This window comes from Symphalangus syndactylus, chromosome 5, assembly GCF_028878055.3.
Source record: "Symphalangus syndactylus isolate Jambi chromosome 5, NHGRI_mSymSyn1-v2.1_pri, whole genome shotgun sequence".
Classification (NCBI taxonomy): Eukaryota; Metazoa; Chordata; class Mammalia; order Primates; family Hylobatidae; genus Symphalangus; species Symphalangus syndactylus.
Window position 1 is genome coordinate 134,768,146 of NC_072427.2, and position 18,533 is coordinate 134,786,678.

The 18,533-nt window shown below is 37.7% G+C and overlaps 2 protein-coding genes across 11 annotated transcripts in view; one reads left to right on the forward strand and one right to left on the reverse strand.

The window, feature by feature from the left end:
- The window catches only part of SPX (spexin hormone), a 245,495-nt gene that overhangs the window by 216,343 nt on the left and 10,619 nt on the right, over positions 1–18,533 (reverse strand). For 6 of the 10 annotated variants that reach the window (XR_010120859.1, XM_063639628.1, XM_063639626.1 and 3 more), the window contains one exon: positions 17,203–17,288. Coding sequence is in view for 7 of the 10 variants with exons in the window: in XM_063639628.1 (XP_063495698.1) it covers positions 17,228–17,288 (61 nt within the window). In the remaining 3 variants the exon portion in view is untranslated. Of the gene's footprint in view, positions 1–14,287; positions 14,298–15,081; positions 15,097–16,838; positions 17,289–18,533 lie in introns of those variants that run through there. The other 4 variants (XM_063639625.1, XM_063639624.1, XR_010120858.1 and 1 more) reach the window with 4 other exon arrangements.
- Positions 1–18,533, forward strand: part of GYS2 (glycogen synthase 2) — a 63,234-nt gene that overhangs the window by 41,465 nt on the left and 3,236 nt on the right. Inside the window, exons 12-16 of the mRNA XM_055280414.2 lie at positions 8,794–8,920; positions 12,989–13,084; positions 14,158–14,321; positions 15,392–15,472; positions 17,578–17,839. Of these exons, the coding sequence (XP_055136389.1) occupies positions 8,794–8,920; positions 12,989–13,084; positions 14,158–14,321; positions 15,392–15,472; positions 17,578–17,799 (690 nt within the window). The 3' untranslated portion in view covers positions 17,800–17,839. The remainder of the gene's footprint in view (positions 1–8,793; positions 8,921–12,988; positions 13,085–14,157; positions 14,322–15,391; positions 15,473–17,577; positions 17,840–18,533) is intronic.

Consider the following 18,533-nt stretch of genomic DNA (forward strand, 5'->3'; position numbering starts at 1 on the left):
AGATGAGACAAATGTAAATTTCAAGTTTTAAGATCAGAAGTGTCAGTTTCTATGTTTATTTAAACACCCGTGAGTATTATATCTATAGGACAATGGGGCCACTTTCATTATAAGTGGTTTTTATTTTCTCATTTGTGTTTCTGTATTTCTGAAGTATCTACACCTAGCACACCTCCTATAATAAGTGAGCTACATCCCTGGGAATGCAGGAATGTATCCATCAAAGTGAAAATAATACTAAGGGATAGAAATAATTTCTAAGAGACAGAAAAATCTATCCCTTAGATTTTTTAGTATTATTATATCCACAGAGACTTATACTTCATTGCAGAGTATGTCAGTGATAACTAGGCCTTATTCTCATATAGTTTAACCTAAGCTGGTCTTTCTCTCTCTCTCTGTCTCCTGGAAAGGAAATAGTAGAGGCAGGGAAAGTTTATTTCCCTGTAGACTTCTGTTTTTCTCAGAACATTTTGTGTTCCACTTTTATCTAAATCTATAGATCTTTTTCTGAGGATCTGTCTGCTGCCTGGCACATGTTACGTACAATACACGCAGATAAAAGGGAGGGATGAGGGAAAGTGGGAAAAGGAGAGATGGGTCATGAGGCTGGCAATAGTTCATGCTTCCCTGGCTCTTGGGAAGACTGAGGCTGGAAGGTTCCTTGAAATTGGAAGCTCTAAATGAAGAATGCCTTGCTGATCTGTGTTTTAAAAGTGTTTTACATCAGTGAAACAATTTTCCAGGAATGGAAAAGTACCTTATTTCCTAAACATACGTAACACTTTCATACCTCTGTGTCCTTCCTAATGTTATCATCTCTTTCTGAAATACTCTTATCTGTTATTCTAACAATTCTTCTGGGCTCCAACCTAAAAGTGATTATTTCCTTGCTCCTTCCCCTAACACACATTCCTCTACTCCAGACAGGAACGGTTGTTTCCTTATCTGCATTCTCGAGACACTTTATATCTACTATAGTTATAGGAGTGATTACAATAAATTGTGTTTTTAAAAATGTTATGTGTCCGTTTTTCTAGAAGAACTCAGTTATTTGAGGCAGCAATCATCCTCATACGTATTGTCTCTGTTTAGGTTCTCTGAGAAGCAGACGCCAAGGTGAGATTAGATATGCAAAGGACTAATTAGAGGAAAGCCCTGTGAAGGATGAAGGGGCCGAAAGCAAGTACAGGCAGGGAGATGCAGGTCATGCAGGTCAATATACCCATGAGGAGAGAGCAGGAAGGAAGGATGATGTAGGAAGAGCCACAGACTGCAGACCAGATTTAAAAATGCCTCAGTCTGTCCTTCCTCCCTCCCTCCCTCCCTTCTTCCCTGCCTCTCTCCCTTCCTTCCTTGCTCACTTCCTTCCTTCCTTCCTCACTTCCTTTTTTCCTTTTCTCCCTCCTTCCTTCCTTCCTCTCATTCTTCTTTCCTTCCTAGAAAGGAAAGTCAATGCATTTAATAAAAAAACAAGAATTAATAGAAATTGGCTAATATACAAAAAATATACACACAGCAGCAGCACTTCTGCCTCACACAGGGGAAAAGCAGTGGTCCAAGACCACTCAACATGGCTTTTCAGTTAATGGAAGAGAAAAAGGAATACATACATACACATGTACACAGGAAAATAGGAAAAACAGTTTTCAATAGTGCAATCTACAGCTAACACAAATTCAGAACTATTTTACAGTGCTTCATTTCTTAATACAAATGAAGCCTATTTTATGTGTGTGTGTGTGTTGTGTGTATACACTGGTTTACTGTTAACTTATTTTAAATATATTAGTGTTAATGTTACTACATACCACTTTTTCCCGTATTCAGCAACCTTTCCATTCTGTTTTACCTTTATACGTACCTCCCACTTAACAAAATAGTTTCAGATTGGCAGACAGACAGGTGTCTGATTCTACGAGCAATTGAATATGGATTCCTATTAATAGGGATAGGGATTCCCCAAACAAAAATTGCCCATTAAAGGCACCTGTTGGGCAGAAATGACTTCACACTGGTACTAGTTTCTGCCAGTCCTATAAGTTAGGAGCAGCTGCTGCAATAGATCCAGAGGGAAGGCAATTGGTGTTGTCAGTCAAGATTCCTGGGGCTAAGATCTCTAGAAGGAAAGCTGAGCTATATTTCCAGGGCTGGCAGATCTATAAAGAAGGCAGCAGATTAAGTCCATGAAGACTGTATTTAAATCCCTGACACTTACCAATTTTGTAAATTCACTTAATCTCTCTGTACCTCAGTCTTCTCATCTGTGAATGGTGATAAAATAACCCCACACTCTTAGAACTGTAAGGATTAAATCAGACATAGGCCAAGCGCAGTGGCTCCTGTCTGTAATCCCAGTTACTCAGAAGGCTGAGGCGGGGGGTATCACTTGAGACCAAGAGTTTGAGGATGCAATGACCTATGAATGTGCCACTGCACTCTAGCCTGAGCAACAGAGCGGGACCCTATCTCAAAAACAATCATAAATAGGTGCTGCATTGAACAGCTTTGCACATAGTAAATACATAATAAGTATTCGCTTCTTTTAGTTCTTAGCCCAGTATCTGACACACGACAGGAACTCATTATTTTTAGAAGACAGATGTGAATAGAGTTTGGTGAGAGGTGAAGAAAGCGGATGTATCTTCTCCTGCAGGATTTGGTAAGACGTTTTATAAAAGAGATGACATGTTAGCTAGATCTTGATTAATGATCTGGAATTCGTCATGCAAATAACAGGAAAGGGGACTCATCAGGCAGAGAAAAAAAGTAGAGGAGAAGGCACAGAGATATCAAAGCACATGATGTTCATAGGGTGAATGGAGATGAAAGTTTGTCTCATAATTTATGTCTACACAGTTAAACTCATGAATATTTTGAGATATTCATTTATTATCATAAGGCAGCCACAGACACACACACAAAATAAATGTACAGCACCTTCCTGACATTTACTATATACTCAGAGCACTGAGAGAAACTCCCATCAATGAAGAATTAGGTATTATATTTTATTAACAATTCTTTAAAAATTTGGCAATAACTTAGGCCTGTGCTGATTTAAGTACCTATTTAATCACCTGCTTAAAGAACTCTGTAGAGCGGTTCTAAACTCTCAGAGTGCATTGATTAGTTTTTGATATGAATGTCATTTGATTCAGCAAACATTGCAGATCATTTTGAATTTGAATTTATTTATCATTTTGCCTTAGCTACGTAGTGTGGTGAGGAAAGCCCAGGCTGAAAATTTCGTGTCTCAGCTCTGGGCTGCCATGGTGTAAAAATAAACTAACTTCCTGAGACCTTACTTCTGTCCTGGAATAAATAGTCAGACAAGTCTTTGTCTCTGTTTCTTGTTTTGTTTTTCCTACTGATCTAGGTAGGGCCTGCTGTGAGCCAGGAGCTTTCTTGGGGGCTTTTGTATACAGGATCTCATTTAATCCTCTTTATAACCTTCAGCTGACCTCTAATATCCCTTCCTCATCCCTGGGCTTCTGCAATTGGCTGGTTTAGGGCCAGAGCAGCTGTTTTCTTATTTTAGTTATGCTGTCATTCTGTTTGGCTGGGAGCAAAACAAATGAACCATGGTGTTTTCATGTTCCAAAATGGGCTTTGGAGAGTGCAACTTTTCCTAAGCTTGGAAACGCTAAAGTAGACACAATGCTTTTCAAATCCTCCTTTCTTGTTCTTTGCCAAGAGAGTACAACGGGTTGCCAATTTGATGATTGCCCAGATACAGTATCTGTGTCTTTTGTCTTTTTTTGTAATGAGCTACTTTGCGCATAATAGGAACTCAAATCATGTTCTATGAATGAAAATATTGTATTCACTTTTACTTTGCCATTTTGTAATTTCTGTGATTGAATTCTTAAGTACTGGGGTTTGCATATCGTTTTATTCTTAAGTTTAACTTATCTCCTACTTACGGATCTGCTGAGATATAATTAATGTTTGTAATGTCCTTGAGGATCCAAGGGGTAAATCTCTCCAATAAAACGAGATTTCAGACTTTTTTTTACTTTAATCCTTGGCATATGATAAGATTATAAAGTGATGAAATCAATTTAAAATTGATAATTCAATGGCCTTCTTTATGTCTTATCTTCTTTACCAATTGCACAATGCCACTAAGATTAAATGAGGAATATGTATATTTATAATATATAAAATATTATACAAATATAACAGTAATTGTTACATATCCAAGTTAGGGTTTTTCTTCAACGTAATCTCTTCTGAAGAATGTATACTTATTATTTCATGAATAAACATGAGAAGTGTAGTGTGCTTGTGTAAAAATAGTTTGTCTTCTCTGTCTTTTTTTTTTCTTTTTTTTTAAATGGAGTCTCACTCTCTCGCCCAGGCTGGAGTGCAGTGGCACGATCTCCACTCACTGCAACCTCTGCCTCCCAGGTTCAAGGCGATTCTCCTGCTCCAGCCTCCTGAGTAGCTGGGACTACAGGTGCACACCACGCCCGGCTGAATTTTGTATTTTTAGTAGAGATGGGGTTTCATCATGTTGGCCAGGCTGGTCTCGAACTCCTGACCTCAGGTGATCTACCTGCCTCGGCCTCCCAAAGTGCTGGGATTACAGGAGAGAGCCACGGCACCCGGCCTGTCTTCTTTTTCTTTATCTTTCCTTTTCCTTCCAGAACAATTCAGTTCTAAAGCCATTTGGTGGGCAACACAAGGTAGGTATCTGCACTACAACAGGGAGGGTGCTGTGGAAGTCCAGAGAAAGGCATCAGAGTCCAAGCAGTTTGAGAAATGTCTACACAAAGAGGAGCAGCCTAAAGCAGTGTCAGAGCCAGAATGGAGAGAGGAGGGCATCCGTGCATGTGAGGGAGTGCATGGAGAGAGATTAGTTACACAGAAGAAGATTGACCTAATAAGTAGCAAATTAAAGGTAGCAAAAACCAGGGGTGTGTGTGTGTGTGTGTTCTTTATCTCTGTCTACTCAGAGCACCTGCGGGAAGTAATAGGCCAATGACAATGAGCACACCTAGTAGCCAGGTCTTGATTGCTAAATACCATTTGCTACTAAAGGGAACCAGGGCTGCCTTTAGAATTGGCTGATTTTAGAACTGTGACAGGTAAAGTACAAAATGAGCCTGGAACTTCTTGTTTCAAAAATCAAAGAAATGCTCAAGGAACAATGAAGCCTTGTTAAATATATACAGAAACAAACTTGAAGGAGCTCCCACTGGCCAAATCATGGACAATTTGAGTGTCAAAATAAATAAAGATAGTAAGGAATTAGGATGCATTGAATGACATAAGGAACCAGAAGTCCAATACAAATATTAATTAAAAGTTTAATTAAGAATGAGAGATTTACACAGCTTCAAAATAACTGCCTCAATACTTGTTAATAACAAAAAGTAAAAAGAATAACTTTATAGTGGAGAAGCCCAAAAGGCTTGGCCTTAATCAAGAGATCAAAATAAACATCATCATTAATGAAAAAAACAGAAAACCTTTACCACCTGATTAAAATGCAATGAAAACAACACAGCGCCACTTCTGTGATATATCTGCCAAAGATGTGTAAACTAAATCTAATTATGAAGAAGCATAAGACAAACCCGCATTGAGGGACATACGTCAAAATAAATAGATTATAGTCTTCAAAAATACCAAAATCAAAAAAGCTAAAAAAGCCCATGAACTTTCCCAAATTGAAGGACTCTAGAGGGATGTGACAACTAAATGTAATATGTAATTCTGAACTGGATCCTTTGGTTTAAAAATCACTGTTTGAATCATCAGAAAAACTTAAATGAGGTTTAAGAATTATACGGTAGTGATGGATCAATGTTAATTTCCTGACTTTTATTTTTGTGTAAGATTATGTAAGAATGTTCTTGTTTGTGTATTTCCCACAATACAGTTTATGAATCGTTCTGAAAATATATGAATTCCCTTCATATTGTACTTGGAACTTTCTGTAAATGTGGGATTCTCAATACTTTTATATCAGATATCACTTATTTTCAATAACCCCTTAGGTATGGGTGAGGCTGAGAGATTAATAATAGCTCAGTGATAACTGTAGTAAGTGGGAGAAATGGGATAATTCATTCACACAGTTAGCAAGTTAAATAGCTATTCTAGTCACAACTTTCCAATTATAGCCCTGCTCTCATCATTAGTAATATTTTGTGCCACTCAACAATGTAATGGCTATAGATACAACACATTTTAAGGCTAAACCTGAACTATTAATATTTTTCCATTACTTTCTTGAGTCCAGAAATCAATACACGGTAAATCAAGCCATGATTTGTAGTATTTGCCTATTTTCATTCTAAGAAAACTCTCACTGCCACCAAGGCCATTGTCAAGCTACCAATGCGATGTCACTGAATTAAAAGACGGAGAAAACAGTAGGAAACAGAAGGATACAATAGCATTTTGGGCAAAATATGTGCCCCTCCCCCCAAAAAAGTGCTGGGCAAAATAGCACATTGTGCAAATTAATGGACTATATAGAATTCACAGTAAGGAGTATTGTATATATACATTTTTAATAGACTTTATTTTTAGAGCAGTTTTAGGTTCACAGCAAAACTGAACAGAAAGTACAGAATGTCCATGCTCTTGTTTCTGCCTTTCCAGTGTGGGCCAAGAACTGGCTCGTACAAGTGCACAAGAGCCAGTAGTTAAATGTTCAGAAGCTTTGTGAGCCAATTTTAAATACAGCTATTGCTAAAATTAAATTATATAAATTTAAAAATAAGTCAACTATATTAAATGAAAGGTAATGCTCAAAATTCATCACATCCTAATTATTTACTGCATATTACTATGACCTATGCACTTGAGACTCTTTATATCTGTCAGATCTTTGTGGTGCAAATGCTTTATAATGATGTGCTACTGCTTTCCCTGCCTCTGAATTCAGCAGCATCATATTGGTAGCTTAAAAATGGCCTTGGTGGTAGTGGGAGTATTTATAGAATGAAAATAGGCAAACACTACAAATCATGGCTTCATTTGCTGCGTATTGATTTCTGGATCTGTAGCCTGTACACTGTGAGTGGCAAAAAAAATATTTTCTCCATGTTCAAAAACTAATATCTGACCCAGCAAAGAATTCACTTGCATTATTGATGAACTCGTGAAGTTCCAACAAATGTCTCTGTTATTTCATCTCCTTCCACTCATTAGCAAAGGAAATCAACCAACATTTATGTCAGAGCTACATTCAGCCATCAATTGAAACCATAAATTGGTTATGAATACAAAATTTTGGAAAAATAAAAATAGCAAATTGTGAGAATTAATTGACTATATAGAATTCACAATAAGGAGTATTGTATATATCCACTTTTAATAGAGTTTGCTTTTTAGAACAGTTTTAGGTTCACAGCAAAATCGAACAGAAAGTGCAGTGACCATTTGCTCTCTGCCCCTTCGCATGCATAGACTCCCCCATTATCAGCATCCCCCAAAGTGGTATATTTGTTCCAATAGATGAACCTACACTGACACATAATTACCACCCAAGATCCATAGTTTACATTAGGATTCACTCTTGGTGTTATACATTCTATGGGTTTTGACAAATGTATTCATCATCATAGTGTGATACAGAATAGTTTCACTGCCCTAAAAATTGTCTATACTCTGCCTATTCATCCCTCCCTCACCCCTGACGCCTGGAAACCACTGATCTTTTTACTGGTTCCATAGTTTTACTTTTCCCAGATTGTCACACAGTTGAAATAATACATCATGTAGCATTTTCAGATGAGCTGCTTTCACTTAGTAGTATGCATTTACGTTTCCTCTATTTATTTTCATGGCTTGATAGCTCATTTCTTTTTAGCACTAAATAATATTCCATTGTCTGGATGTACCACAATTTATGTATTCATTCACCTACTGAAGGACATCTGTGTTGCTTCCAAGTTTTGGCAATTATGAATAAAGTTGTTATAAACATCTACATGTTATAACATCTTTTGTCATTTGGTAACTGTATATACATCATATTATCTCATTAAAAATTACAACAAATTTATGTACTAATATATATTTATACTTCACTGTCTGGGTTCTTAAATATTTACCAGCACTCTACTGCTTAGAAGCCATGGTAAACACTTTGGCTTTTACTCTGAGTAAAATGGGAAGCCACTGAACAACTTTGAGCAAAGGAATGACTGACATTTTTAAAGGATCAATGCAGTTGTGTTGAATAGAGACCCTAGTGGAACAGAAGGAAGCAGGCAAGTATGTTAGGAGGTGATGGCCTCTAGTTGATAGAGGATGGTGGTTTGCATGAAGTCCTCCAGCATGATTTAATCTAGATGGCATTCCTAGGACATCTTCCCTGTCCCTTAGCTCCATTTCACTTGAATAACTCATGTTTAAGGCATGTAAGAGTGATCTGTTACATAGGCCCCTCTTCCCTGCTCCAGTTGGGAACAAATTGGTAAAAAGACAAGAGCAATTAGATAACCAAATATAATGTTTATTGCATGTCAAAGCTGGACTGGAGGATATAGTTTAGTGTGAGAGCAAAAATGAGCACGCTAACTCCTTATCCTTCAATCTAAGCCTTGGAACTTGAGGGAAAGTTAAATATGCAGCGTAGACACTTTTACAGAATGGAGAGAGGAGAACAAACCACCAAGGCTTTTTTCTTTTTCTTTTGTCTTATCTCTTTTTTCTTTCTGAATCTAGAACATAAGGATTCTATAGTACAGTACTGAAATAACCAAATTGTAGGAGATTTTTCACTTGCTTCTTTTTCTTTTTTTTAAAATTAGAATTTTCCTTTTTTAGGTGATTTTGCACCCAGAGTTTCTATCCTCCACCAGTCCCTTACTACCCATGGACTATGAAGAGTTTGTTAGAGGTTGTCATCTTGGAGTATTTCCATCATACTATGAACCCTGGGGTTATACTCCAGGTATGTGTCATGTATAGAGTGTGGAATGTTTTGGATTTTGTTAGTATATTATTTTATGTGCATATATATAATATTCAAAGTTGATATTAAATTTCTAACAAGATTTCAATTCTTCAGTTTTAAAAAAGTTTGGTTGGATTTATCACAGGGATTAATTTATGGTTTGTAGATGATTACATAAGAATAAGGATGAAGATTATATAAGTATACCACTGTTTGGGCACATCTTAGGAGGTATGTGAGATATTGCCTCATTGAATTCCAAAGAAAAAGGAATGCGTTATAAAGGTTGTATGTTATTTAGCTATCTCTATCTGCCCCATTGATTAGTGTGAAGGAGAAATTGACTGTAAGTAGGATTAACAAATAATAGTCTAGCAATGTTGTTCTTTAAAAATTATTTTAGAATAGTTCTTTTTAAAATGTAATGAACGTATTTAATATGTAATAGGTAACACAGTCACATGGTTAGGGAAACAAATATAAAAAGGTGTACAGTGAAAAGTCTTCTTCACATTCTTGTGCCTCAAAATAAAAGGTACTAAGAGAGATTAGAAATTCAGTGGTATTGTCAACAATGACATCGTTCCATTCAGAAACTCCTCCTTCTTCACCCTCCTTTGTTATTTTATTTTATTTTATTTTTTAACAGATGGTAGATTCTCAGGTTTACTATGTATTCTTCTTTTCTGGACCGAACTGGCATGGTTGCCATTAGCATCAAGAGCGATCAATTTGTATTTGTACTGAAATGTCTAATTAAAAGGGAAACCAATACTTTTTTTTTTTCTTTTGAGACGGAGTCTCGCTCTGTTGCCCAGGCTGGAGTGCAGTGGTGCGATCTCAGCTTACTGCAAACTCTGCCTCCCGGGTTCACGCCATTCTCCTGTCTCAGCCTCCCGAGTAGCTGGGACTACAGGCGCCTGCCACCACGCCCGGCTAATTTTTTTGTGTGTTTTAGTAGAGACGGGGTTTCACCGTGTTAGCCAGGATGGTCTCGATCTCCTGACCTTGTGATCCACCTGCCTCGGCCGGTGCTAGGATAGGCGTGAGCCACCACGTCCGGCCACAAATACTTTAAATACATGCCAATGCAAAGAATACAATAATAACTTTTCCATCTCTTATTAATAATCAGAGATTTTTCTGCCCAATGTAAATAAAATTTCACTTGTGATTTTATTATTTATTTTATTTTATTATTATATTTTATTATTATTTATTTGAGACAAAATCTCACTCTGTCGCCCAGGCTGGAGTGCAGTGGCACGATTCCGGCTCACTGCAACCTCAGCCTCCTGGGTTCAAGAGATTCTCGTGCCTCAGCCTCCTGAGTAGCTGGGATTACAGGCACACGCCACCACGCCTGGCTAATTTTTGTGTTTTTAGTAGAGACGGGTTTCATCATGTTGGCCAGGCTGGTCTCAAACTGTTGGCCTCAACTGATCCACCTGCCTCGGCTTTCCAAAGTGCTGGGATTATAGGCATGAGCCATCACACCCGGCCTCTTCATTTGTGATTTTTAAAAAGTTCAGAAAACATTTTTATTTATAATTGAGACAGTAAATGTTGCCTTTTGTATCTCAATGTTATCATTGATATAAAGCTCAAGTGAGGAGCAGCAGAGGCCAAGGTAGGGGGGGAATAATAGGCTGAATTATGAAAAGGAAGAATTTTTTCTATTATTTGCATCTTTATCCTAGAATTAAAATACAGAATTTAAATTTCTACAAAAATAGGATCCTGTATTACTTACAGCAGGAACAACATGAGGGCTGGGTATGTTTGGTCATAAGGTCCTATTCTATTGTTCTAGCTTCACCAAGCATAATTTGCCAGCAGCTATAAAAACTTTAAATTCTCTTGGGGAAAACAGACAAAGGATTGTCTTGAAACATGACATAGAAAATATTTGTAACTAACTCCTCCAGGTATCTCTCTTGCAGATCTAAAAATGGCCTACTTTTGTGAAGGTGGTGTCTTCTTACTTATGAAATGTCCGCATAAATATCTCAAATTGCTTGCAATATACTATCTATCTTTTGAGATACATAAAGCACATGTTTCACTGATGAACTTAACACTTTGTTTTTGACCTTGTTCTTATTTCTAGTAAAACAATTTACTGTTGGAAGTATCATGGATAGAGGAGCATACAACCAAATGCATGAGTGACTGAGGCAATATGGGAAGTCCTTTCTGTCAGGTCAAGAAAATGTTATAGAACTAACAGCTGACTGTCCACCAAAGTGTCATTTTATACGGCAAAGTTAAACTTAACAACCCAAAATGATAGAAGAGATATATCTACTGTTTTAAGATAAAGGCCAAAGAAGATGTTACAAAGGATATTATAAATAGACAAATAAGGGAGTTTGTGGAATAGTCCATAGTGAATGAGTCATGCTGTGTTTTACATTAACCAAGGGGAGCTGGTCACTCTTCCCCTAACCTATAGTTACAGAAAGAATGCGACTTCTGCTGGTATACATTTAACGTTAGCATATTAGATAATTCTCTAATATTTTTAGAATAATCTTTTTACGTGTTACTAGATCTAACTCAGTCTAGAAAGTATTCATCAAAATGTGCTTTCAGAGAGCCAAATAAATACAAGCACTTATTTCATTAAATTAATTCCATGAACATATACTAAACTTCATGGGTGCCTGGAATTTTACTACACAGTGAATAGATGGCCATTTAATAAACATTAAGGGTCTGTGAACTTTCATGGCATTGTAGACACAATTTTGTATACATATGTGTATAAGAATATTTCTCTTCATCATCCTCAGCAAACTAACACAGGAACAGAAAACCAAACACCGCATGTTCTCACTCATAAGTGGGAGTTGAACAATGAGAACACATGGACACAGGGAGGGGAACATTACACACCAGGGCCTGTCGGGTTGTGGGGTGAGGTGAGGGAGAGCATTAGGACAAACACCTAATGCATGCAGGGCTTAAAACCTAGACGGTGGGTTGATAGGTGCAGCAAACCACCATGGCACGTGTATACCTATGTAACAAACCTGCACGTTCAGCACATGTGTCCCAGAACTTAAAGTAAAATTTTTAAAAAAACAAAGTAAGAGATGCTCTCCAACTCCCAACTCCCATAGAAGGTGGAGCTGAGTCCAGGAGGAAGTCTGAGGAAATAAAACTGTGTAAAAAGAAAAAAAAGAAGAATATTTCTGAAGAGGAGTTCCAAAATGTTCATCAGACTCTCGAAAGGGCTGATAGTCCCCATCCCACTTTCCTCCTCTGCACCACCCACCAAAATTAGAAAACCACAACTCCATAGCTATACAGCTAAACCAAGAGGAAACATTTGCAGAGCAAGAGATAAGGTTGCTGTCTAAATTGTATTACTTCATGGGTAATGGGAAGATCTTTTTTTCATCCATCTCCACTCACCAACCAAGGGTAATTCCATTATCAAATATAAATTCCTAAAAATGCAGACATCCTTGAGACTAGTAAAATTTTTAGGACATATCAGTTATTTCCTTGAAAACAGATTTTGATTAAAAGGTGAGGGAGGACTGAAAGAGATCATCCATTTATTGAGCTCCTGAGACAGTGGAAGGAATATGTGCCAAGGAGATTTAAATGGGGGAAGAAGCTGGTCGCATCCAAATCACATTTAACCTACCCCATAAACTTGCCAAGTACTTAGAAACACAGGCTAGAAAGAAGCAAAAAAAACCAGCTGGGATTGAAGCTGCAGTGGAGCCTGGCAGTTCTGCACAAGGGTTCTGCAGCCAGATGCTTGACTTCAAGTCCCAGCTATACCACGAACTCTGGCTTTCTGAAGGTGGGAAAGTTATTAATTTCTCTGTGCCTCAATTTCTTCAGCTGTAAGATGGGGATAATGATGGCCCCACTTCACAGGGTTGTTGAGAGATTAAATAAGTGAGACATGTCAAGAGTTTAGTGTTGTGACTGACACAAAGTGAACATTGCTATTATTAGGAGGACTAGGGCCTTTTCCTCCTCTGAGTGCATACAAGGATATAGGTGCTGGTCTGAAGCCAAGCTTTGGTCTATTTCCCCTGGCAGCTGAATGCACTGTGATGGGTATCCCCAGTGTGACCACGAATCTCTCCGGGTTTGGCTGTTTCATGCAAGAGCACGTGGCTGATCCTACTGCTTATGGTGAGGTTTTTCATCATTAACCCATCCTGGGAAGACATGACCTCTAACCAAACAAAGCACAGGGTCTTTACAGAGCCTAACTCTAAAGCTATCCTGATAATTAAACTAACGTTTTTAAATTACAATAACCATGGTCTTAGAGTGCATATATTGGTCATTAGATAGTACATATATTATTATTATTATTGTTATTGTTATTATTTTAAAGACCCATGCCAAGTTAGCAAAGTTCACCTAAATCGTTTAAGATGGCAGAATAATTTGCATACCATTATCTGTCTGCTCATATTCCCTAGCAGCAAGAAAAGTTAGAATGGGATATATTCTCTGCCTGTACATTGCCAATTCCCTGGGTCATATATTTTTTCGTTTGTTTGTTTGGAAACACGGTCTCACTCTGTTGCCCAGGCTGGAGTGCAGTGGCCTGATCCTGGCTCACTGCAGTCTCCACATTTCTGGCTCAGGTGATTCTCCTGCCTCAACCTCCCGAGTAGCTGGGGCTACAGGCGAACACCACCACACCTGGCTAAATTTTGTATGTAGAGATGGGATTTCCCCAGGTTGCCCAGGTTGGTCTTGAACTCCTGGGCTCCAGGAATCCACCCACCTCTGCCTCCCAAACTGCTGGGATTACAAGTGTGAGCTACCAAGCCCCGGCCTCCCCTCGTTCTTTTATAGGTGTACTGCTGCTCTTTCCTCAGGCTAGATCTGGGATTTTCAGCCTCAGCTGCACAATGGGAACACTGGGGAACCTAAAAGGCACAGATATGCAGGCCCTGCCCTGGAAATTCTGGTTAGTGAGCAACCCAATGGAGGATCACTGATCCAGCATATCCCTAGACTGCCAGAGTTTTTTTCAGCAAGATCCACTTTGTTGGCTGTATGTCGGTGATGGTTGTAAACCATTAGAAGGGAATTAGGGCCTGAGAAAAGAATAAAGTGGGGGTAATTCCTGAGTCGGAGTAGATAATGCATAGGTTTTTGATGGAACCAAAGAGTTAGTAAATCACAGGAGAACAAATGTTTAAGGTTAGTCCTACTTTTACTTGTGCTTTGGCTTTTGTGTTCTTCAGGTATTTACATCGTTGACAGGCGGTTCCGTTCTCCAGATGATTCTTGCAATCAGCTGACTAAGTTTCTCTATGGATTTTGCAAACAGTCACGCCGCCAAAGGATTATCCAGAGGAACAGAACTGAGAGGCTCTCAGATCTTCTGGATTGGAGATACTTAGGCAGAGTAAGCAAGTTTTGATAAACACAGCAGACCACTTAAAAAATTCCACTGGACTATAAACATGTTGATTCTAGTCATAATCTCTAAAGTTAATCCAATATTGTAATTGTTAAAATCTCAGTGTCTCCATGTACTTTTTAAAATTTAATGAGTTTACAAAGTCCTAAACGTATTTCTTCATGTTTAGTTTGAGTCTATTCATAATAGCAAGTCCATCAGGATGTAGCACTGATCTTACTAGCTATTCCATTGTCACTGCCTCACTTGATGTGTTACTGGTATAAGGAAACTTTTATGAAGTTGAAGAAAACATCAAGAGAAAAGTCCCTACTTTGTTTCTCTCTGGAGAAATAGGGTAGTCATATTTCTCAACTGTAGTGATTAATGGGAATAATACGGTTTTTCAAAATGATGAGTACAGGAAATACCTCCTCTCAATCATGCAATAGGTTTATAAACACCTCGATGCTCACATAGCTTAGCAGTGGTGATTTGATAATAAATGAATTGACTCTGCCTTCACATAATGTGTCTGTTTGCACAGTGCTGAACACTCTTGGCTGAATGATAGATGCTGCCATTTGCTGAGTATCTGCACACACAAATGCCAGTGCTCATTACAACCTGGATGATTAATTTTACTATCTCCATCTTGCAATGAAGATAGATACACTAGGCTTTTAGAAGTGATGTTTCTTGCCTAAGGTCTGAAGCAGGATTTACACCCAATTTATCTGAATATTCAGGTTCTATCTTTTTTCCATGCCACACTGCTTCTCTGTGGAATGAAACCAGTGTTTTCAGTCACCTTAATGCTCAATTCAGAGCCCAATATGACCAGTATGGGCATTCTTCCCCAGCATTTTATAGTATTACTTTGCCTATGGGTTGAAAAATAGTAAAACTATAAACTGTAATTTCTTTCCTGAGTCTCAAACTTAGAGTGCATAGATTCTGTCACTTTAAAAAATACATATGTTTCAGAACTAGGAGAATAAGGCCTTATTTAATAACTTGATTATTGAGATATCTAAGGGTTTTTATTAACCTGTGATTTGGCTTTCTATCAATAGTATTACCAGCATGCCAGGCACCTGACATTAAGCAGAGCTTTTCCAGATAAATTCCATGTGGAACCAGCATCACCACCAACGGTAAATATTCAATGTATTTTTTTGAAAGCTATATTTCTTTTTATAAGCTTAAATAATACATTTAAATTTGGAAGCAGCTATGCACACAAGCTATGATACTTTTTCATAATGTTGAATCAAACCAAAGGAGAGAGAGAGGAACTCACACATCAGACTGTCTTAAAGCTCTCAAGACAGTTAATTCATCTCATTGGAGACGCATCTCTGAATTAAAACTTTCTCTGCCTTAATGCTTAAAATGGTTATGATGGACATTTATTCTTTGGGGAGTTGTTCAAAAACAAACTGGACTGCTTTAATCGAAAGTGAATTTGCTCTCCAAGGAAGTGTTTAAATATAGGGTGACCGCTTGGCAAGAGTAAAATAGAGTAAGTTCAGCACCCCAGGAGGAATTGAACTAGATGAGCATTTATGTTCCATTCATCAATGCCCACCAGGGTGTCTTCTTCTAAAATCCAACTAGACATTTATGTTCATAAGACTGCTATAGGCCACTTTTGTCATCAGATTCACTTAGCAGGAAGAAGACATGAGGTGCCACTTGAAGCAGGGTAGCGTCAGGCATTTCTCTTTAGTGGCATTAGTCCTTGCAGTAGTCTACACAGCGATCCAAGAGCTAAACATCTTTGGCCCCCTACACATTAGGTGACAGCTTAGGTGCAAGAAGATAAGACCCATACCATTGCAAATGAGATCACCTTAGCTTAGTAGCTCCATGCCCCACAGGAGCCTCTATCTCATGTAAATCCCTGCAAACCAGCTTTCATGCTCCCTGCAAGGAATATGCCCAATTATGAGTCATCTTATAAGAGTCATTCAGAGATTCCCAAACACTCTGATTCCTCGTCAAGTATTTATAGATCTTTCAGTTCAGATATAATTTCTCAATCAGGGGTCACTGTTACCATAAGCAACTATCCCTAATAACATGACTTATATTCCACCTATATCAGGTTTCCAGAGGAACAGATCTAGAAAGTTAACCTGAAGTAAAATTTGCCCATAAAAAAGGTGATAAGTTTTTCTTAAACCCTAAGGCTATAAATTCTGACTTTCATGTTTATGATTCTAGCATTCAGAGTTGATTGCTTAGCTTATTCAGAGGTGGTCATTCCACTTAATGATAATTCAGCAATATTCATCCATTTATCTTCTTATCTACTTATTTATCCAGTTATTATATCTAATAAGCATTGAGCACCTACTTCAAGCTAGGTCTGAAGTGCAGAACTCAGTTCTTTTGTTGTATTGCTAACAGGTAAAGTATCTGAACCTTAAAATGACTGTACATGCATGACATGATAATAAAGTAATTGAAATACAGAGTGACGAGTGCTATAGCACTTTTACACATCTGTCTCCCCATTCAATCACATGCACTCCAATCATGTTTTTTCATATGGTTTCTTTAGTGGCATTGTTGTGCCTGATACATAATTAGTGCTCAGTGTGTGTTTATCCAATAAGTTATCTCAGTATCTCAAGTAGAAGGGCAAATTAATTAAAGTCTAGTGATATTTTCTCATTAACTGAAATAACAGCACCTGGTGGAATTGTAGGGTCAATTAAGTGACCTGACTTCCAGGGTGCCTTCCAGTGGTGGCCATCCATGGCATTTCCAGGCTATCCACATCCAAAAGCTTTGTTGAACAAATCTGAGACTTAGAGACTAACAGTATCAGCAGTGTAAGGTGGCAGTTGACATTAAAGTTTCTGGAGTCATCACATACCTGGTACAAATCTTTGCTCTGCCATTTATGTGCGGTGGATGTTGGGCAAGTTACTTGACCCCTCTAACCCTCCATTTTCTTCTGTACTGAAAAAAAACATATTTATCAGAGTGTTGTTAAAAGGTGAGATGATAATAATATGTGTATAACACCTAGCACATTTCAGTACTTAATAAAGAATAGCTATAGCTATATATTGAATGAATCCCTCTTGAGATTGGTGGTATCAAAATCAAAATGAATCAAAGTTTAATAGCACCCAGACTACAAAAGATAGATAACTACTTAAAAAATTGATAGTGCATGCATAGTATTTACATCATTGAAAACCAAGAAATTGTTACGATGTTTATGTCTTATTTTTGTCTTTGGCAGACAGAAGGATTTAAATATCCCAGGCCTTCCTCAGTACCACCTTCTCCTTCAGGGTCTCAGTCCTCCAGTCCTCAGAGCAGTGATGTGGAAGACGAAGTGGAGGATGAGAGATACGATGAGGAAGAGGAGGCTGAAAGGGATCGGTTAAATATCAAGTCACCATTTTCACTGAGCCACGTTCCTCATGGGAAGAAAAAGCTGCATGGTGAATATAAGAACTGAATTCTACATGTGCTGAGAAGAGCTAATTTAAAAAAGCAAAGTAAGACTAATTATTTAAAATAAAAATGCCATAAATTTCATTTTCTCCTTCTAAGTATTACAATGGAGTTTATTCTCTGCCTAAAAAGTGGAAGAAATCGAGTGAATGACAATTTTGTAATCTAGAATAAGATCCAAGTTATTTTCCCCAACTCTTGTTTCCCCCATAAAGTTAGGCATGAGGAGGAGCACTCATTAAAGGCAGAAGATGGAAAAGTGTTTTTAAAATGGTGAATTTAAGTGGTAAGGATTTTCTCTTACTCTGTTTATTTTTAAATTATCATCATAATCCTTTGCTTACTATTTATGCAGCTTCTTTACCCCACCACACAAATTTCCCATTTCCCCCCTTGAAAACCTTGATCTTACCAATGAATGTGCACTACCTACATATTTTAAATAGCTAGGTTTTTACTGATTATTTTCATTTTTCACATTCATCAGAACCTTGATTTAGATGTAGTTTTGCAGAGACAAAATCCATGAGTGCATAGCTATCCTAAGTCCATATTTTGATGCATATTAATGCACATTTATGTCACTTTTGAAATCTAGAATTGATGTTGTAATTAATGTAAGATATTACCGTGTGCATGGTGCCACCATCTGACTGTGACATTTTTTCTATTGTTTAAATAGAAAGTCTTTTTTTTTTTTTTTTTTTTTTTTCTTTTGAGACAGTCTTGCTCTGTCGC